The sequence below is a fragment of the Rhinichthys klamathensis genome, unplaced genomic scaffold (assembly GCF_029890125.1).
Source record: "Rhinichthys klamathensis goyatoka isolate OS25496 unplaced genomic scaffold, OSU_Roscu_1.1 h1tg000549l_1, whole genome shotgun sequence".
NCBI lineage: Eukaryota > Metazoa > Chordata > Actinopteri > Cypriniformes > Leuciscidae > Rhinichthys > Rhinichthys klamathensis.
In genome coordinates, this window is record NW_026607020.1 from 285,791 (window position 1) to 308,486 (window position 22,696).

Consider the following 22,696-nt stretch of genomic DNA (forward strand, 5'->3'; position numbering starts at 1 on the left):
AAATCCGAGAGAAAAACACACCGTGTCGATTCATTTCCCTGCGGTGGCTTGCAGCGTGAAGAGGGAGGACGACGGTCCGACAGATCTTTTCGCTTTATCCTCAGCACGTCACCAGTGCGGCTGCGGCACGGACTCGCACACCATTAACACTGATAATTCATCAAGCATAAAGCCATTACTCTCCGCAGAGGCATGCACTCGACCACATTCTTTACATTTGATTGTGATTTACGGTTTTCCTGCGAATGCGTGAAATAAAAGCAGTGGACGTCTACCAAACAGTTAAGCAAAGACTGGCCGCATCTAAGTCGCTTCAAACACTTCCAGTGGAAAACTACCCTGGGTTTGCAATGGACTGTATCTATATATGGATTCGGGCATACCCAAAAAAAGCAAACTGCTGCTGAAGCTATACGTTTTAACGGAGAGCGAAAAAGCAGAATGATTTACCAGTCTGCTTCCCGTAATCCTCAGAAAAACGAGAAGTGCCGTGTGACGCATTGGTCATGGCAGGGCTTCAGAAATAAAGCGTATCTATGAATCACAGTAATGTCCAATCACGTTGAGAGTTCATTAAATAGAAAAACACATCTTTCAAACTATGAAAGCCATAAATGTGGATGAGCAAAATCAGTTTTTAAGTACCTACTGCCATCTCAGAGGCTGTACTTACAAACACATGCATCTTCATCACATATGCTAGGAAGATTATGGAGAAAACAGAATCAAACTGAAACATCTCTAATTGATATTCTATTTGTGTGCTTAAGCGCACAATCAGGGCCATAACTTTATGCCTCGCATGCAGCATTAAGATGGATGCTCCCTGGAGTCTGATTCATTTTGCAGCATCATAAATGTTATCCTGGCCAAAGAACTCAGCTGTCAATAACACCCTCGGCCCAACATGGAAACGTTCCCATCAGATCAGGACAAAAAATAATAATCTAGAGGATGCCAAAAAGAAAAGCTAAGCTGTGTTTAGTCTTCATATTTAAAGGAGGGCAAAAATAAAACCGAACAGACTTAATATTTGCACAGTGAGTGGTGTGTGTGATTTAGTGATCTAGCACCGCTGTGACATGGTAATTATTTCATTTCTGTCTTCATAATCTCGTAGTATGCTGTTGGATTGGAATTTTCCAGTGACATACAGACAGCTAAGGCAGTTGTTACAGCTCACAACATATAATACTGCCCGACACAGGGCCTAGTTGCGAGTGATACCGTGAAAACAAACAGTAGGGGAGACCGGGGTTAGTTGAGCCACTTTTCATCTAGGAGAAAATGTAAACACATACTTGGTTTTGTAGACAGATGTCTGCTACAGGAAAGCATTAATAACAATGCCCTAAAAATATAAAAAGTGGTACAGTGCCACAACTTGTTAGGGGTAAACATGTCAAGGGGTAAGGGGTGTCTGCACATTATTTGCATTTTCATAAACCATCCAGAAAAAAAGGTTTAATATTCATGTAGTAAAAAAAACTATTTTTGAAGCCACTGGCATGGCTTTGTTTTTGAAAAAAAAAAAAAAAATCAATAATTCATGGTTAAAAATGTAGCCAAAAAAAATTACATGATTTTAAATACTGGAAATTCACTAAGAAACACCATACATATATATATATATATATATATAAATATATATATAAATATATATATATTGAGCCCTGGAAACGTTTTCGCAATAACAAATTAATTTTGCGTCACAGGCAGCTGGATATGATGGGATCTTTCTAAATATAAAGAAAAAACACAGTTTTCTTGATTTAGGGCTGCCACATCTTACCCCCGCTTTTCGCTATGGATTTAATAGTGTTGCAGAAGTCAAACTAGCATGTGTCTGCTCGTCATTGGGAGAGCATAGACAGAACACAAAAAAACATCTGCAGTGACAAAGCGACAAGATTAATTTTCAGAGCTGGGGATCAGAGGACACATGGGCAGATGGTCAGTGCTGGCTTGGTGCTGGTGTAGCTGAATCCTGTTAACCATCACAACTTGGCTTGGGAAGCAAACCAAAAATTGGTCTTCAAAGTGATGCTAGTAGCCCAAGAAAGTCTCATTGATTGTGCTGATTAAAAGCCTGTTGGGGACACCAGCACACCCATATCCAAAACATATGCTGGTGGTGTTATGGAAAATTCCAACAATGGTTTATCGCCAAGCGCTCATTCTGCTGGCACCCGTAATGAGCGTCTGTTAAAAAGACAGCACGCGTCTGACTGCAGGTTGACGTGCCCCGTCTGGTGTACGGGTGGGTGTGACACGTTCCATCTGGGCACTCGGTCTGCTGAAGCAGTTATTTACTCAGTTAAGTCAGCTGAGAAAACTACTTCTCCACAAGTGGCTATTGCAGCGCAGCAAAAACAAACACTGCATACTGTTCTAATGGTGTCAGTGCGCTCCAGAGCCAAACGCATTACTTGGCTGGAGAGCGAGGTGGTTCAGGCACACTTAAGGCCAGCAGCTGTGCCTGATGTGGAGAGAGGTATGAACGTTTTGCTATGTTAGTCCAAATAAATAGCTCTGCTACCTTAATGTGAAACAGTAGCTGTGCATTGGGACAACCAATGAGGCGCGAGTTATTGAGAATGCATTTGATCACAGACAACTGCAAGTCCATTAGTGCATCAAACCTCTGTAGGAATGGGGAACACAGCGTATAGAAATGAGTAAAAGCCACTCACCAGCCCTTATCATCATCCTCGCCCAGTTCCTCCATGTTTTCCTCTGGAACGCTAGGAGTCTCAGTGATCGCAGATGATAGTTTGGTTTTGAAGCTTTCCAAAAGGGCAAGTGTCTTTAGAGGCAAGAGAAAGTACGTTATTTTGACTTTTCAAATTGTATGATTAAAGAGAAAAAAGCACACCCAAGTATGATTCATGTGTATGAGGCACTATATTTTGTAATAGTTTCTATGGAACACAAAAAATATTTTTTGAAAAAGTTTTCAGTGTGTCCAAACAATGAAAGTCAATAAGGTCCAGTGTTGTTTTGGACCCCATTGACTGTAATTGTATGGACAAAAACAGCTGGAACAGGCTGTCATGACATCCTTCAGAAGTCAGACTCTGCTTTAGACCCTATAAACATCAAAAATTGCACATTTTCCAAAACTTCCAAAATCATCAGGTACATCAGTGAGCGAACCGACTCGTAACATTTTGTTTGATAGACAGAGTATCCGTAGTCAATTAATAGTAATAGCCTATTGGGGTGGAACATTATCAATAAATAACTAATTTCTCTGTTTGTCACAAAAAGTATGACTTTGGAAAAATTGGAATAAAGTGGCCCCAATATTCTTCAGAAATTCACCTTTTGTGTTGCACAGAGTCAAACAGATTTAGAAACTGAGTAAACGATGGCAGCATCGTCATCCTTGAGTGAACAGTTCTTTTAAGAAGAAACTTGTCATTTAGTTTGAGCAGGAATGAGCCAGCTCTTCCCAAATCATTACGAAAACCTTCTTTTTTTTTACCATTATAAGAGCAGGAGAAAATCTTAGGCTGCATCCGAAATCACATACTTCCCTACTCTATAGTAGGCGAAAAATAGTATGTAACAATTAAGTTCGTCCGAATTCAAAGTTCTAATAAAAAAGGCAAAAATAACCCAGATGACCTGCAATTTCCGGTGAGGTTCTAAAGTGTGCATTCGATGGACGCTTAAAGGAGAACTCCGGCGCAAAATGAACCTCGGGTGTAATAACACATTGGTACAGACTAAATCATTCCCTGAGATTTGTTTTCATGATAATCGAATATAAAGAGTTTTATCACTAAAAACAGTTTAGCTTATAACGCTAGTGTATTGGGCATCGAGTAAGCAAAAAGAGATCGCTAGTTAATACCATTAACAAGGCTCAAAATAGCCCCACACTAACACGGCAGCATAATGAGTGTCCTTACATGCAAACCGAAGCATTGAGAACTTTGTAAGTGTATAGACAGTTTAATAAGAAGATACTTTACACAGACAGTACAGTTAGCGCATACAGACAGGAGCCATCTTGGAAAACAGTCTCGACCAATCGAACCACGAAGGTGAGCGAACAGTACGTGTAGATATTGAAGATAAGATAAATTATATTTATTTTTTTATTTTCTCTGTTGCGTTCCGTGCTTCTCTTATGCGCTCAGTGCTTTCTTCCGGAAACAACGGACCATATGAGATTCCAAGTCACAGTTCAGCTCACGTATCACCGTGTTCGTGGTTTGACTGATCGAGACTGTTTTCCAAGATGGCTCCTGTCTGTATGCGCTAACTGTACTGTCTGTGTAAAGTATCTTCTTATTAAACTGTCTATACACTTACAAAGTTCTCAATGCTTCGGTTTGCATGTAAGGACACTCATTATGCTGCCGTGTTAGTGTGGGGCTAATTTGAGCCTTGTTAATGGTATTAACTAGCGATCTCTTTTTGCTTACTCGATGCCCAATATACTAGCGTTATAAGCTAAACTGTTTTTAGAGATAAAACTCTTTACATTCGATTATCATGAAAACAAATCTCAGGGAACGATTTAGTCTGTACCAATGTGTTATTACACCCGAGGTTCATTTTGCACCGGAGTTCTCCTTTAACTATCCCATGAGGCCACGGGACAGGATTTATAAATGGAGGTGAAGCAAAGCAACTGATGCTGGTAGGTCACATGATAATGACAACATGGCGAATGTAGTGCGTCCGGATTACATTCACACTACACACACTCATACTATATAGAACATAGTTTTTTAGTGGTCGCAAAGTTATTACTTACTCAAAAGAGTATGCGATTTGTGAAGTAGCCATAGCGTCTTAAAGCAAAGACCCACCTGAGCCTCTCGACCAGAACCCTTCCTTAGTTTCTGCTTCCTTATTTCCTCATACTTCTTCCTGCTCTCCAGGTACTCTGTCATCGCCTCATTGGTCGGCTCACTGTCAACTTCGAGAGAAAAGAAGAGTGATCACAATCTAGATAAGAGAAATGAACTCAATCTGTCAATCTGTCTATTAGTTTAGATTATATATATATATATATATATATATAATATATATATATATATATATATATATATATATATATATATATATATAGTAGTGTGACTAACTTGAAAGGATTTACATGAAAAAGAAAAACAGCTGAATTCCAGAGCAGAAGTTATTACTATCATATGGACATAACTATACATAAAGTTTATACTGCTATAAACTTAGATGAAGATGACAGCTCCTGTGGGCCGATTCCTTCCAAGAATAATCGTATCGCCAAAGCCAAAATGTAGGTCCTAAGACCCTCATCAGTGCAAAGGCCAAACTTTATGAATTTTGCAGTCCAAATGACTTTCTGTGCTATAAAGAGATGGATTTTATTCAAATTACAAGGAAACACATGTGATATACAGACATATATACTGAAAGGATTACACAAATGAAATGGGGAAACATATCAAAATGTGTTTATGTAACGCTGAGGCCAACCCATCTTTCAAAATAATCACAGCGAACACTACAAAATTAAGAAAAAAAGAGAAAAGACACAAAAGGAGGAGAAATTCCAAATGTATCTAATGAAATAAAAGTTCTGTCATTTCTTCCATGATATTATAACAGGTATATTTGGTGGCAATTTGCAGCATACAGTACCTGTCAAAAGTTTGGAAACATTACATTTTTTTAATGCTCACCAAGGGTGCGTTTATTTAATGAAAGAATACATAAAAAACACGAATATTGTGAAATATAACTTAAAATAAACAATTTCTAAACAATAAAGTTCATTCCTGTGATCAAAACTGAATTTTCAGCATCATTACTCCAGCTTTCAGTATCAGTGATCCTTCAGAAATATAATGAATTGATGTGCAGGAAACATTTATTATTATTATTATCAATGTTGTAAACAGTCATGCTGCTTAATATTTTTTTGATATAGAAGATTGATATAAAAGGTCAATCATAAACAGCTTCCTGTAATTAAAAGCATTTTAATGTTAAACCCATTGTTCTAGGTGATATCAATATTGTCAAAGCAAAATTTTAAAATAAATAAAATAAAAAATAATAATAATATACCATAGCTGAGTATTTTCTCCTTAAAACTGCAGTGAACCAAAGACAGTCTCAAAAACACAGTTCGCTGGTGTTTCTGACGTCACAAACTAACTAGTAACCAATCAGATCAATGAGTGATCGTCAACCAGTGGATCTCTGAGCTGGTGTGAGTGAGTGGAGGCGGGGCTCATTTGCATATTCATAGAACCACATATACTAAATGAGGCAAGGGTGTAAATATGCAACTTGGGTGATCAAAGATGAGTTTTAAGAGATAAAGTTATTGACTACAGGGGGACTTTAAAGGCTCATTATGGTTTAGTATCCCACCCCCAGTATATATTTTAAGTAATTAAATTAATATAAACATGCGATTAGTTGTCTTATGGCTTAAAAAACCAGCTACCTGAAAAAAATACAGACTTTACAGAAAAAAATGATACGGGTATTAACGTGGTCTGAGCCCAATACCCCACTCATCCTCTGTTTCGTCGCCTTTTTTTAATAAGGCTTACAGAACATAATGTCTTTCATAAAGCCTGTACGATATTCCAGGTCATTCATAGGTTAAATTACCGATTGTGTGAGCTTGTTCCAATCAGCCGTCCCCAGCACACATATGACACAAGGGAAAAACGTTTAATTACTGGCAAAAAACGACGACTAAAATGTAGGAGCCTGAGTGTAGTTTGTAGGGGACCGCAGATTTGGAACGAGCTTGAGGAAAATTTGAAACTGCTGCATTTTGTCTCCATTTTCAAGTAAAATCTCTATGAAAAATTGCTCATAACATATGATTGTTGAACATTCCGTAAGTGTTATACCTGTGCTGGGATCGTCTGTTCGTTTGTAGTGTTTGTTTTCTGTTGTATTTATGTATTTGTCTATTTTGTGTCTATGGTATATTGAGTTTTTGGTTTGTATATTGTATGTTTATGTTATCGGGCCCCCTCCTAAAAGCTTTTAGTAGCTTCTGTGGGGTTCCCCATTTCACGCGACCAACATATGACCATTGTTCCTTCTGAAATTGTGTATAAATGATATAATGCTGACGTGTGAAATAAACGAAACGAATGTAAAAAAAAAAAAATATGGACGACTACTAATCGAATAGAAATATCTTTAGTCGGGGGGCAGCCCTAACCTTTTCAGTGTAAATTATAAGATGGCTTGTTGTTCACTTTCAAAAACTGCAAAATTAACAGTATTTTACTGTAATCTTTCTGTTAATCAATTTACAGGTTTTTACCTGTAGCAACTTTACAGTTTTTTACCATTACAGTTTTTTCCAAAATTGTAGCTGAATATTTGAATGTTTTCCTACATAGACTTTTCTGTCTTATTTAAGAAAACGAAAAAAAAACCCACCTGAACCCTGCAAGAGGATAAAGACAATGTAATGGTCTTTTAAAATTCTCTCCTAATTATACCCACCAATTTGAGAAGTGTCTAAAAATAAAGTATGTTCTATTAATTCCACGCTAGAATTGCAGGAATTGGAAAAGTCAATAACATCAAGGCTGGGCTGTTGACACTGGTGTCTACAGGCATTAATGTGCCACTGCAAATCCCCACGCTCAGACGGCTGGCACTGATGTCACAGATTGCCCCGCGGGTACAGTGCCTCTTTCGACTACACCTGCCCTCATGGCAACTATGACTGAATGCTTCTCCACAACAAGCTCAAGGGGAACAAACTACATCAGACGGAGCCTCCAACATTTGGGTGATTTATTTCATGTTAGCGCTGTCATGTAACGAAAAATCTTTTTCCCCTCACAAATGGAACGCTTGTTTATTCTTCGTATTTATGGTGCAGTGAAAACCGCATTGGAGAGAGGCTGGAAATTTGTTTTTCAGCAACTGAGAGAGCGTGCCATGCCTTAGTCTGAGAGCCACTGACTGTGTTTGAAAATGTTTAGTCTGTGGCATGAGCTAATAGAAAACTAGAAAGACAGAAAGAAAGTAATGAGCCAAAGACTATTAAAACACATTAACTGTGTAGAAAACTGAACAGTCTACCTCTTTTCAAATCTATAAAAAAAAACAGTGCTGCCAATATGGGATGAAAAGCATGTTTATTGTGGCCGTAGTTTAAACAGTGAAAGATACAGCCTTGATAGGACTGAAATAAACAAGTGTTAAAACATAGTACAAGAACTTTGACATTCTTTGAGTAGCTTGTCTATACTGCGCGTACAGGCCTATTAATCATTAAAAAAATATTGCTGCAATAGTTTTAACGTTTCTTTGTAAGGACTGTTATATATACACTACCGTTTAAATTACCTTTTGGGGGTAAGACTTTTTCTGAAAAAAAAAAAAATTCTACCTTTTTTCAGCAAGGATGTATTAAATTGATCAGAAGTGACAGTTAAGACATTTATAATCCTACAAAAGATTTCCATTTCAAATAAATGCTGTTCATTGAACCTTCTAATCATTATAAACTCCTGAAAAAATGAATCATGATTTCCAGAAAAATATTAAGCAGCGTTTTTTACATTGATAATGAGATTGTAAAAAAAATGTCAAAATATAACACCCAGACTCCAATACAAACTTTTTTTGGCGGGGGGAATTATTTTTTCCGAACAAAAAAAGATTATTAATACCTGGATGCAGTGGTGGACGAAGTACACATACCATGTACTTGAGTAAAAGTAAAGATACTCTAGGTAAAATATTACTCAAGTAAAAGTAGAAGTGCTGCCTTTAAACATTCACTTGAGTAAAAGTACAAAAGTATTTGCCTTCAAATGTACTTAAGTATCCAAGTACTTTGATTTTTTTATGGCTATGATGTCCTATTATAATTTTGTCACAAGACTCTTGCTTAACTCAGTCTAAGTGAAGACTAATGTCACTGTGGCACACCAATCTATTAATGAAATGACATTAATTAATCTGATATATGTATGTATATATATTTGAATTGAATTCATTTTTTGTGTGTTTAATTTTGGAGGGAAGGGGACTGTTCCCATAAGGTATAAAACATTTACCGTATTTACTGTATATATTTTTCTCCAGCGCCTATGGTCATAATTATAAACATCTTAATGTTATGATACATTCACATAAACCTGCACAATGCCATTAAATATATATATACACACATAGACACACATTCACACGCGCACACACACACACATACATATATATATATATATATATATATATATTCTATATTCTATGTTATGGGAGCAGCCAATTTCCCTCCAAAATTAAACACAAAAACGTATTAATGCAGTGCTTCTGCTAGGCTACTCCCCAGAAAAAAAAAAGCTATTATATGCAAGTAATTTTAGTGGCAACATAAGCAATGTAGGCTACATTATGCGTCAATACTTACCGATAATTGCTGCAATAATAGCTGCTGCTCTCTGTCCCGCTTAAAATCATTGTCAACGCGATTTGTTTGGAACTATTGAGAGCTACACGAATAACGTGACCGCGCGGCGGCGAGATCACAGACAACAATCTATGTTTGCAACTCTCATATTTAACGGCTCTGGTTCGCGCTTAGTAGATACCGCCAAGGCAAGTTCAAAACAAAGCACGCGTGCTGTACTGTGATTGGTGGCTCGTTTGACCAGTTACGTTTTTATCCACTCATAAATAAAAAGGAACGACTGATTTTGAAAATGTAGTAGAGTAAAAAGTAAGATATTTGACTTTGAAATGTAGTGGAGTTAAAGTAAAAGTCTCCCAAAATGTAAATACTTGAGTAAAGTACAGATACGCAAAAAAGCTACTTAAGTACAAAAACTAATTACATTTACTTCGTTACTGTCCACCACTGCCTGGATGGCAGTGATGTCAGTGATTCAATGAGTGTGATTCGGTGAATGTACTGTCTGACTCAGAAATAACATTTTGAAAGTAAATGGGGTTGTGAATAAGACTGAATAGCCAAAAAGTCAACATTTTCAACAATTTTTTTTTTATATTGTTAGTATGTAGTGGAGTCAAAAATATCCATATTTCAATATTTATCAATACTGAAATAATTGAAACTGTTCCAAAACTCCTTTTCTGCAGTATCGATACACCAATACCAGCTGCGCGTTCACGCTCTCTCTTCTCTCCTCCTGTCACTCGCTCGTCTCACTCGCCCCGGTTAAATAGTGCTTGTATTGCACATCATTTTTTACGCAAGTTTCTCACTCACATCAAAAGCGCGAGCACTACTGATCTATATAAGTGGCGCTCTCATAGAGCCGCCTCTCAAACAGCTCACAAGTACCAAATTGACGGGGTTTTGTTGTGGCTTACTGCGCTTAAACAGTCAAATAAACACAAAATTATGTCAAAGTGCCTGTCTTGCAGAGTTTTCAGGTAAATACAGTCAGTTTTGGTTCCCTGTGGTATCGAAAACAGTATAAAATAGATATTTTTCAAGGTATCGTTTCGAAGTTGGAAATTCCAGTATTGTGACAACACTATTAGTATGTTAACTTTTTTTGTTGTTTAATAGTCTTTTGATCTCACAGGACGTAACATGAGATCATTTCAAACTCAATTGACAAAGCTTTTTATTGCAGGCCAAGACCATTGTGTGACAGGATAGGAAGATGCAGCTCACAATCTGTCATCGTCATTTCTGTAAAGCATCAATTATTATAAGTTCAATTATTAATTAAATTGGTCATTTAAAAAACACAAGGTAATAGTCAATATCCAGCCCAATCAAAAAGCCCCTTTCCCCTTCAAAAAAAGGTGAGATCAAGCAGCTCCATTAAATTAGTATTTTTTATCTGTCATTCATTGAAGGTAATTGATTGCTGTTTTTAACTCTAAAACAACCTGTTAAGTCAAGACAAAAGCTGAATTATTGTAGAGTTCTTAATAACATAGCTTTCCGGGGGCTCAAACTGTACAGCGTTGGCGCTTGCAACGCCAAGGTCATGGGTTCGATTCCCAGGCAAAGCAAGAACTGATAAGAATGTAAATGTGTACCTTGAAATGCAATGTAAGTCGCTTTGGATAAAAGCGTCTGCCAAATGCATAAATGTAAATGTAACTACAGAATGAATCCCCAGAATAGTTATCCAATTACCCAGAATGAATCCCCAGAATAATCACTCGAATAATTGTTAGATTAGTCGCTTATTCAAAAAACCCTCCAGTTTACATGTCTGGCAGACAAACATCTCGTCCTTCAGCTGAAAACATTTCTGTACGAACTGGACATGTAATGTTCAGGTAGAGTGGAACTTAATTGAGTAACTAAAGTTTGAGTGAAACAGGTTATTTGGCTGTCATTAGCTACTCAAACCATGCAATTACTCATTAACAGAGGTATTCAACGCATGAATGCCACAAATTCAGAGCCGTGATCGAAATCACCTTTTCTAAAAGTCAGTGCCGGTAACAACCCTTTTCTTGGTGATTTATGTGAGCAGAAAGTGATGCCTTCCACTAGGCTTGCTCAACGCTCGCGCTTCGGCCCAGCTGCAGGACTGCTGAATGATGGCACCCTCAGGGCCCACAACAGCAGCACACTCCATCGACTCCAGCTGCTGCTGCTAAGTACTGTCTTTGAGTTTGACGGCTATTCTAACAACATTCCATCCCTCTCCTGTCACTCGGGCCGAAAAGAGCTACAAATCAAGCAACAGGGGGTTGATGGGGACGACAAACACCTCATCGTTTGGGAGGTGGATTATTTCCCTTTTGCTGGTCAGGAACGAGTGGATGGATTCAAGGCTTCTCGAAGCTAACTGTGGTCCATCAGTCGACGCTAGCATCTTCAGAAGCCCAACACGGGAGGACGGGAGTTTCAGCGGAGAATTACTCTGTGGAATTCAATGCTAAAGGTTTGAACTGAATCAGAAGAAACACACAAAATGGAATTAGTTCATCTAGTTTGCATTTGACCATCAGCATTTACAAGTGTTTTTGCCTACGTTTTTAATGAAGGTAGTGGGTCTCAACTGTAGTATATCCAAGTCAAAACCTGAAGATCCCACTAGACAGGTCGCAATAATCTGATTAAATAACAGAGTTGCTTGTTGTTTTCTAACTTTTTTTTTTTTTAAAGAAAATAAAGGATGTATTGAGTGCCACAATTTCTATTAAAAATAAGACACTTCCGACAATGGGGCCAATCGTTGGGGCATTAAAAATGAGAAATGTGAAGTTTATAATTTTATAAAACCACTTCATTCATTCTTCTGCTGAAACTTTACATGACTGCATTATTGGAGCTGTAAAGCTTTTTCAATCATTTTTACATTTCTTTTAGGGTTTTAGCATTGCATTGCCATGGTAACATGTAAAACTGGATAGAACTGTACAACAAAAATGTTAGTAAGTCATTTTTTGCACACTAAATACTAGTTATACATATTGATTACGTCTTGTGGCTATACTATTAAATTATTCTGATTTTTAGAAATTTCTGATTATTCCACAGAAAAAAGGTAATTCCATAATTAACATTATGCCACAAATTCTTTTGGTTGAGCTTAATTTGTACTGAACCCTGGATATTATCTACCCGAATACACTGAAAACTCTTTTGAGGACCAAGTAAAATTTGACAGTTATATAATATGCCAGAATAAAAAGTCGCTTCGAAGTTGAGGATCTCTCAAAGTAACAAAAAAACGCTGCACTCGCGCGAGTTAAACCTGAGCACTGAACACGTATATTTTCGGCTCATATTTTATGCCTTTTTTCTCTCTCAGCCAAAACTAAAAATGCATTTTCGACCAATAATTTCCGGTGGCTGAAATTTCGGAGCATCCCTGCTAATTATATATACACACACACTCACCTAAAGAATTATTAGGAACACCATACTAATACTGTGTTTGACCCCCTTTCGCCTTCTTCAGAACTGCCTTAATTCTACGTGGCATTGATTCCACAAGGTGCTGAAAGCATTCTTTAGAAATGTTGGCCCATAGTGATAGGATAGCATCTTGCAGTATTTGTGGGATGCACATCCAGGGCACGAAGCTCCCGTTCCACCACATCCCAAAGATGCTTTATTGGGTTGAGATCTGGTGACTGTGGGGGCCATTTTAGTACAGTGAACTCATTGTCATGTTCAAGAAACCAATTTAAAATGATTCGAGCTTTGTGACATGGTGCATTATCCTGCTGGAAGTAGCCATCAGAGGATGGGTACATGGTGGCCATAAAGGGATGGACATGGTCAGAAACAATGCTCGGGTAGGCCGTGGCATTTAAACGATGCCCAATTGGCACTAAGGGGCCTAAAGTGTGCCAAGAAAACATCCCCCACACCATTACACCCCCACCACCAGCCTGCACAGTGGTAACAAGGCATGATGGTTCCATGTTCTCATTCTGTTTACGCCAAATTCTGACTCTACCATCTGAATGTCTCAACAGAAATCGAGACTCATCAGACCAGGCAACATTTTTCCAGTCTTCAACTGTCCAATTTTGGTGAGCTCTTGCAAATTGTAGCCTCTTTTTCCTATTTGTAGTGGAGATGAGTGGTACCCGGTGGGGTCTTCTGCTGTTGTAGCCCATCCGCCTCAAGGTTGTGTGTGTTGTGGCTTCACAAATGCTTTGCTGCATACCTCGGTTGTAACGAGTGGTTATTTCAGTCAAAGTTGCTCTTCTATCAGCTTGAATCAGTCGGCCCATTCTCCTCTGACCTCTAGCATCAACAAGGCATTTTCGCCCACAGGACTGCCGCATACTGGATGTTTTTCCCTTTTCACACCATTCTTTGTAAACCCTAGAAATGGTTGTGTGTGAAAATCCCAGTAACTGAGCAGATTGTGAAATACTCAGACCGGCCCGTCTGGCACCAACAACCATGCCACGCTCAAAATTGCTTAAATCACCTTTCTTTCCCATTCTGACATTCAGTTTGGAGTTCAGGAGATTGTCTTGACCAGGACCACACCCCTAAATGCATTGAAGCAACTGCCATGTGATTGGTTGATTAGATAATTGCATTAATGAGAAATTGAACAGGTGTTCCTAATAATCCATTAGGAGAGTGTATATATATTTAGGGCAGATGTGGATTGGATCTAGCTTTCGCACATTTTCACTGCTTCTGCAGAAAAACACACACACGTACAACTGGGCAAAACTTTGGATTTGGATGTTTTTTTTTGGAAGTTTCTTCTGCTCACCAAGGCTGCATTTATTTGATAAAAAATACAGCAAAAACGGTCATATTGATATAATATTTAAATATTATTACAATTTAAAATAACTTTTTATTTTAATATATTTTAAAAATGTAATTTATTCCTGTGATGAAAGCTGAATTTTCAGCCCCATTACTCCAGTCTTCAGTGTCACATGATCCTTCAGAAATCACTGATACTTATTGGGTGGCACATCTAGTGCAAGGAAACGAATGCATTGAAATGCTTTGATAGAAAATCATTTTCTAATGTGTCTTTTTATAAGATAATTCTCTGACAATTTCTCTTACACATCAATGTGTTTGACTGACAAGGCTCCATTGAAATGAAACACCCTGTGCACACAGGCATAACCTGTATAAATAACTCAGAGTAGTAGAAAGAATGTTGCCACATCATTTAGGGTGGGTAGAAAACGGACAGTGTTTTTAGCATGTCTCTCTTATTTTTGGCTCTTACAAATGACAGCCATGCCAAGAAAGAGAAAACCAGACTAGACGAACATGCTATAATTTATGTCTTGAAAACTAAAGTGATGCCTGTCGAAAATAATAATTCAAAAAGGTACAAATGTCTTCTAGTTTGCTTGGTGAATTGCGGAGGAGACAATTGGCTTCTTCCTAAAATAAGATACCAGATGCCAAGAGAGCGGGTTGCTGTTATTAGAGAGAGGGGAGGAATGTGTTTGCTTTTGGGACTGAATACAAAGCTGGAAGTAGCCTCTGTGGACACATGAACACTAGAGAACCGGACTCAAACCCAAACATTGAGATTAGGGGGTGGGGCCAGATGTCTCGATGGCAAGAGAGCCAACTTCTGGATATTGACATAGAGATGGAAGCAGAACATCGGTGAAGCTAGTTTAAAATGCCATGATTGAATTTCAGTTTTAGACACGGTTTGGAAGTTTTATTCTTGCATTTTGTTGAGAATGAATAGAACAGAACAACCATGTTGCAGAAAACTGACACAGGAAAAGCCTTTTAACAATTAATATAGCAGTCACAGATGAATGTTCAAATGAACAATTCAAAAAAGTTTATTATTCTAGAAATATAAGTTAATATATATTAATATAATAATACTAATATAATAATAATATATATATATTAATATGTATATACAAATATAATATAATATACACACTTATGCAGGAGATGCATATATATATTTTCTTAATAGTAAAAATGATATTATATATATATATATAAAATCTCATATCAGTTTTACTACTATTATTATTACTATTGATTTCAACATTTGTTTCTAATAAGAACTACAATTCAGCATACATTTAATTATATTATATTATTCCAAGATGTTTATTATATTAAGTTATATTTTATTAGTTAGAAGTAGTAGTAGTACACTGTAAAAGGTTATCAGTTGACTTAACTTTAAAAAAAAAAGTGAGGAAACCCGTTGCAATAAAATTATTAAGTAAATAAACTTGGGATGGAAAAGTGGACTGTGGAATTGTCAAGTTCACATAACTTAATTTTTTCAATTACATGAAGTTTATTTACTTAATTTTATGGCAACAGGTTTCCTCACTTTTTTTAGTTAAGTCAACTGATCACTTTTTACACAGTGTAGCAGTAGTGAAAGAAAAATAAAAAATTAAGGAATTACTATTATTATATTAATATTATTAAGGATTTAAAAGGAATTTTCTTCCCAACAGAGCAATTCAAGAACAAAGTACTATTTTAAAAGTTTTTAATGGTTTTTAACTTTGACACCGCTTTTTAAAAGCATGGCTGTTATGTGTCTGTCTGATGCATAGTCTATTTACACAGACAAACAGTTAAAAACAATAGAATATAAAGAGCCCAAAAACGTGTCCTGTGTGAACAGCCCCCAAACATGCCTCTGACAGACTGACAAATGGAGCGCTGTGGGCAGACATGCATTTCTCACACTAATTTTCTTTTCGTAAATAATAAAATCAATACAAAAATATCTGCATATTTTTCAAAGTGACTTGGGAATTTCACGTGTCTTCAACAGTTTGGTCAAATTTGTCTTTCACAGTCATTACGAAAGCCCTTCGAAACAAAGCTGACAGTCTTAAAAATATATTATACCTCTGTCAGCATTACGATTTGTAACACTTACTTTTTCATTTATTTCTTTTCAATTCTACTGCAAACGCAAAGGCTGGTCACTCCACATTACCCACAAAAATGTGGATAATGTCAACACCATACTGGCACAAGTTACTGTTTAAGCGTTTTGTCAAGAAACTGTCATAGCGCCAAATGAAGAGCCAATGAGAGAATGTTTAAGTTCTGCTATTGTACATTTGCGTGTGCTATTGAACAAACTCGATTTTTTACACATGACAAGTTTTAAAACTAAGTTCAAACTAATGATTATCAGGGTGTATTTAGTTTTACTAGCGAAACTAAAACCACGATTGCAATTCATTCCTAATTCACTGGAACATCCCATCACACAAACTCTCCAAGACAGCTCTTTGTAACTCATTTTATAATAAATACTGTCCTGCTTGCTAAAGCAAGTAGGCCTTAAACATGAACGGGCTGCTAAGCGTACATAGCACATTCCAGGCCAAACGTTAAAAGACACTGACAACGACAAGGGTGAGGGGACACACCTTTGCCCCCTGAGAACACACAACGTGAAGACAGTGATATACAACAGGGCCATTGCAAAGCTCTGAAGAGGTCAAAGGTTTGCCTGCGCAAATCTCAAGCATGCAGTAATCCTCACAGGAAGTAGGGCGAAAACCCAAGAGCGCTTTCTGGATCTGACAAACAGAAAAGGCTCCGACCTTGTCTGTGTGAGCTCCGTGTGCACTTGAAATGAAATGAAATGTTCTTAAGTCTCTTTACCAATGGATGTTCGATTGAATGGACCCTCGAAGAGAAAACTTAAACAGTCTTATGAATAGATACACCTCTATCTTAAATCTTGTGAGGATAACATCTTCTTTGGTACTGAGAAGAATATTCGAATAACTTCTTCCTCTTATCTGATTTGACCACAACATATCAAGTTTGAGGAAATTAAGGAGATTGAGTGAAAACAGCAGTGTTGGGGTAACGCATTACAAGTAATGTGAGTTACATAATCAAATTACTTTTCAAGTAACTAGTAAAGTAACGCATTACTTTTAAATTTACAATTACTTTTAAAATAGTTAAATATCAGCTATTTTTTCAAATAAGTAAAGCAAGTTACTTTTTTTGCCATGTTTTGACCGACAGCTCTCCTGTCCCCATGTTGAGAGAAAGCGTGAGTAAGCGCAGAGGTGTTGTGTGCGAACATGATTATTGTAGATAGGCTAAATGTGAGCATTTACTCATTCATTTGGAACACAGAATCTGTTTTTGTGCAAGTGATATAACTCTCAAATACGCTTTCTGTATTTAATCTCACTTTATTTAACAATGTCTTTGCTGCTGATCTTTGACGATCCAATTCAACCATACAAATAACCAAAAATGACGTTAAATAAACATCATATTTGAGTTTCATTTCTGTTTTTATTGCTGATGTAAGAGTGTTGAACTTTCCTGTTCTGCGTTCTTCTGCAATCCAGAATAGCAGCACAGCTGAAAGGTTTGTTTGAGCTAAACAGACGTGAATTTGCATTTCCTTCAGCCTTTTATTTTATTTTTTGTTATTAAAAACAAGCAAGCCTAGCCCAGATGAGAAAAAGTAAAAATTCCATACAAAGTAACTAGGTAACACAATTAGTTACTTTTTTTAGGAATTAGCGCAATATTGTAATTAATTACTTTTAAAAGTAGCTTTCCCCAACACTGGAAAAAGGACAAAAAAATGTATTTGCATAAATCAGCTGAGCGGCACGTTTTTATGGTTATGATAAATATTAGAAAGGAATGTTGCCAAACCACAGAAACCTTTGCACACGGGAGAATATTAGAAACTAGACTTAATTCAAATGTATTGTAATAACCTGACCCAGAAATGCTGTGATGACTCGCACTGTTTCTTCACATGAGTTTGAGAGTTCTGTTTCGTTTGCTAAAAATCACACCAGTAAATGAGTGAATCACACAAAAATGTGTTTAGGTCACATTTCACTTCAAAGTGAACCCCCGCCCCGCATTGTGATTATTTATACTTCATTTATTTGTATTATTAGATAATTTTTTATATTAAGCATTCCTTCCAGCACATTTTCATTAGTACAAAGAATGTAACTGACATTCTCTAGTCACTGATTACTACAACACAACTGTTTTACTGTACAACAGTAATAAAAGTAATCCAAACATCTTTGAATAATTTTAAGCACTATAAATTGAACAAAAAATCTTTAAATACTAGCATGATATATAAATACCTCCATTTAATTTATTTATTCAAATTTTCTTTAAGCTAAATATAACTTTTTTGGGCTGAATTTTGGGCTGAAATATGGCATGGTTATTTATGTTCATGCTTAAAAAAGGAAAGAAGAAAATAAAATTAGACATTTTTTAGGGGATGACTTGAATTTTGTAAAGGTATTGTATGGCTTCAAAAGAAAAATACAAATATAGTGCACAAGTCATATGGACCATTTCACTAGGGCTTTTACCGTTTTTAGAGCTTGGCACCCCCTGGGCAAAGCTGTTTTCATTGGATATATTTAAACTTGGTCATTTTGTGTGTTTTTACTGATCAAATAGCAATGGGAAACCCAAGTAAACAGCAGTCCAATCAACACCATGGGGAATGATGTAAATTGGCCCATTTTTAGAACATTCTGCAAAAATTCTTCTTTTGTAATCCAAACATTACACTGATTTGGAATGATATGGGGTTGAGTAAATGATTACCGAATGATGACTGAAAAAAAGTTTCATTGCTCTCTTTAAAATGCTCACAAAAGGTAAGCAATCAACTAGGCACGTCCAAAAAAAAAAGACTAAATAACAGCTAGAAATGCCAAATGTTTAATGTTATCCACACGCTCACTTCACAGCCAACATTCAGGCTTTCAAAACACACATAAACACAGCAGCTTCAGATTTTTTTTCATATGTATAAAAAAGCAAGGGCTGATGTACAAAAACAAACCTCCAAAATTGAACAATTCAGTACATGCTGACTTGATTTTGGGAGAGGTTGAAATGCTTTCATTACACCATGTGCGAGAAATAAATTACGCTTTCACTGTTAAAACAGTACAAAAAGAATATTTTTACAGAGCCTTTTCAAATTCTGTCAATAAAAAGACAAACAGCTGTGATTTCGTGGCACAGACACTCACCCTCAGTGACAGCCTCTTCTTTCTTCACACCATCTTCTTTTCGCTGTTTGATTGCGAGTAATTCTTTCTTCAGCTGGCGAGCTTCTTTTCGCAATTCATCACTGTGGAAAGACATTCAACCGAAAGCTGGAATTAATTTCCAGTCTTGGAAGGAACAATTTCCCAATAAGTCTTGCAAAATGCAGAAGGGAAAAACATGTTACGGAAGGAAAAACATGTAGCACGTTTTTTCATGCATAGCAATTGAAGATATTGTCCTGCTATCTGAGATAAATCATTCAAATAATAAATAAAACGTTTTAACAAGTTGACGTGACATGGAAACTTACCAAATCTTTAATATACTCAAAAGACCAAATTTCCTCAAGAACAAATTGAAAAAAAAAAAAAATGGTTTAAGTCTACGACAAAAAGCCCAAGAAAGTAGCCAACACATCAAAGACACAAAATATTTCAAAGTGATATACTTTTAAAAAACGAGCAACTATTCGTCCGGTGTGCACAACTAGTGAAAGAGCAACAAGCTCATGAACTGCTTTCTTGTTTGGTGCAAATGTGTGCAAAAACTTCCACAAGCCTTTCTTTAAGTTTTTTGTTGACATCCTGTCATAAATTCAAAATGAATTGCCGTATCTATAAAATTTTGCAAGTGCGAATTTCAGGATTGTAACTATAGTCAAGAAAGAAAAAAACTAGAAAAAATGTAATGTCTGCAGGGTGCTGGACTCTATTCTTTATTAATATGTATTTATTTGAAATGGTTGATATGATAATACAATCCCCAGAACAGAACACAGGATACAAACATCTCCTTAGCTCCGGGCTTTCCAACTGATTAAGCTTCTCATTCCACAATTAACAAGGGGATTGTGTGTGTTCACATAAAACGGGAATAAAACCAACAATTATCTTAGGCATAGTGTTCCAACATGTGTCAGAAACAAATATGTGCATTAGAAGTATAAAAATCTCTAATAAATCGTGTGGCGCCTTGTTAGATCAAGAGTTCAGTGCGGTCTCCAGACAGTCCAGGGTTCTGGCACCTCAAGAAGGGATGTTGTGGCTGAACCGATACACCTCAACCCTAGAGAACTCCAACAGTGAGCTCTCATTATGATCTTTAGCATGGCTGTGGACATAATCTGTGCTCTCAAACTGGCAACAGAAACCCTGCGGCATCAAAGTACCGCACACAAGTCTGCTTGAAAAATGGGGAGTATCAATTCATGTCGACTCCAGAGCTGGTCAAAATTAGTATGAAAGCAATTTGGCTCAATTGGTGGACGTAAACTGCTGTTGATGATCATCCAATTAATAACAAATTACACTGATGTCCTGCAAGCCATGCGGCTAAATGGTAAATGATCATGCTGACTCTGGGGCCGCATTCATGAAAATCTTCTTAAGAAAGTTAGGAAACTTCCTAAGATACTATTTAAATTTCTTAAGAACTATTTAAATCGCAAATGAATTCTGCCGAAATTTGAGGTTGAAACCAAGCGAGGTTTGACTCTTGACTCTTCTTTGTAGAGTTGTTACTGAATCTAGAATTCAGCATAGTCATGACCAATCATTGTTTAAGTTACCGATCATGTTGTCACTTCAGAGTGCACATATCTAGTAATATGTATCATATGTAGCTAATGTTTTGTTGTAATGCTTAATGTTAGAAACGTAATATGCTTAATGAATTTATTGAAAGTTGGAGGTTATTCTAACTTTAAGAGGTTAAGATGACAAAATATTCTGAACGTTCTTCTTAAGTCAGAAAATAACAAGTTAATAGTAGTTAAGTAAAGTTTTACTCTTAAGAATACCAAGTTCAACCACCACGAGGAGTAGGCTTGACAATGGGTGCGTCTCAATCAGCTCCCTAGTTCAGTAGTCAGGGAGTCTGCTATTTTAAGGACTGTCTCGATCGCAAAATCCTACGCTCACTCCGTAAAAAGTCCCACAATGCACCGTGAAAACCAAGGAGCCTCGATGCTCACTATGTTCCCTTAACGGAAGTTCTGAAGCACGAAACATAAATCACATGAGCCAACTGACATATAAAATAAAAGATTGCATACCACACAGGGGCAATCTTGGCTAAACTAAATTGTGCCATTGAGCAAGGCACTTTACCTCTAGTTGCTTCATGAGGATTGAAGGTTTGAACCCAAAATGGAGCAACTAGAACAAGATGACATCCTGCTGTCTCCTGCTCCATGGTAGCTTACAAAGAAAAAGAAACTGCAGTCCAACCGAGCAAGTGATAATCAAATTTGTTTGAACTGGTCTTACACCTGAGGTAATCTAACCCCCCAAAACCGGATCTTATAGCCAATGCTCTTGTTCAGACAATAGAGGCAGATGTCACAGGACAGCTGATAAGGACAGGCCCAGGCAGACACACACTTCCAAGGTGTGAGGTCCTCATTGATAAACTGCCAAGCTCGACTCGATGAGAGGAAGTTCCTTCCATGTGCAAACACTGCCCCCACCCACAGCTGCCTTCTAGAGAACCAAACCTTCTGGCAGCTCCCAAGACAGCATCTTCTATTAGGGTATAATAATATTTTCATAGGAATTGACAGCTAAGTTTTGATGCCAGGTTCTTACATGGCTACAAAGCACAGGTAAGCTGCAGAGCCTGGGCCTCCAGCCCAAAAACACGTGAGCCATTCAAGCCCGTAACAATGACTGCCTTTGTTCCATCCATCTGCTCCTCTCAGCTGACACACGTTCTCTCCGGCAGCTCTCTTCTGTTACTCCTGTTGAACCTCGGGTCCCCAAACGCCCGGTTCCTAGTTTCTAGGTTCTCAAGGGGCAAACGTATGGCACTGTGGACGTTTTAAAGGCTGACCTTGTAGAGGACCTCTTCTAGTGTTTGGGAGCTCAGGTAAAGGGAAACCTCATGGACACACTGGCATTCGTTTGTTCTCCTCTTTAGGTCCCCAATCCTGACAAGAGTGCATCACCTTCAGTGGAGCCACTCAACAGCGATCCACTGCTGGAGATCTTGGTAGCCGGATGATTACAAAGCCCTCGGTCTTGGTTAAAACTGACATTCTCATTTCCTACACATGGTTTGTTAGTTCATAGAAGGACCAATAAGGTGACAAGAGAGTTAGAGTACAGGTCAGGTCATCTCAGCTGGTTCGGGTGCTTAGCAGTTCACCGACTTCAAACCTGGCTAGGGTGGAGGGTGTCTCTCACACAAAACTCTCGGATGGCTTTACAAGATCTGGAATATTATGGTACTCTGACC

At 37.4% G+C, this 22,696-nt stretch overlaps 2 protein-coding genes across 2 annotated transcripts in view; one reads left to right on the top strand and one right to left on the bottom strand.

Annotated features, from left to right (window-relative positions):
* The window catches only part of LOC130073508 (placenta-specific gene 8 protein-like), a 71,334-nt gene that overhangs the window by 22,167 nt on the left and 26,471 nt on the right, over nt 1–22,696 (top strand). The gene's annotated exons all lie outside the window — the stretch shown is intronic.
* The window catches only part of cwc27 (CWC27 spliceosome associated cyclophilin), a 43,664-nt gene that overhangs the window by 3,107 nt on the left and 17,861 nt on the right, over nt 1–22,696 (bottom strand). The window contains exons 10-12 of the mRNA XM_056238956.1: nt 19,444–19,544; nt 4,827–4,936; nt 2,694–2,806 (exon numbers count right to left, since the gene is read on the bottom strand). Coding sequence (XP_056094931.1) covers nt 2,694–2,806; nt 4,827–4,936; nt 19,444–19,544 — 324 coding nt within the window. The remainder of the gene's footprint in view (nt 1–2,693; nt 2,807–4,826; nt 4,937–19,443; nt 19,545–22,696) is intronic.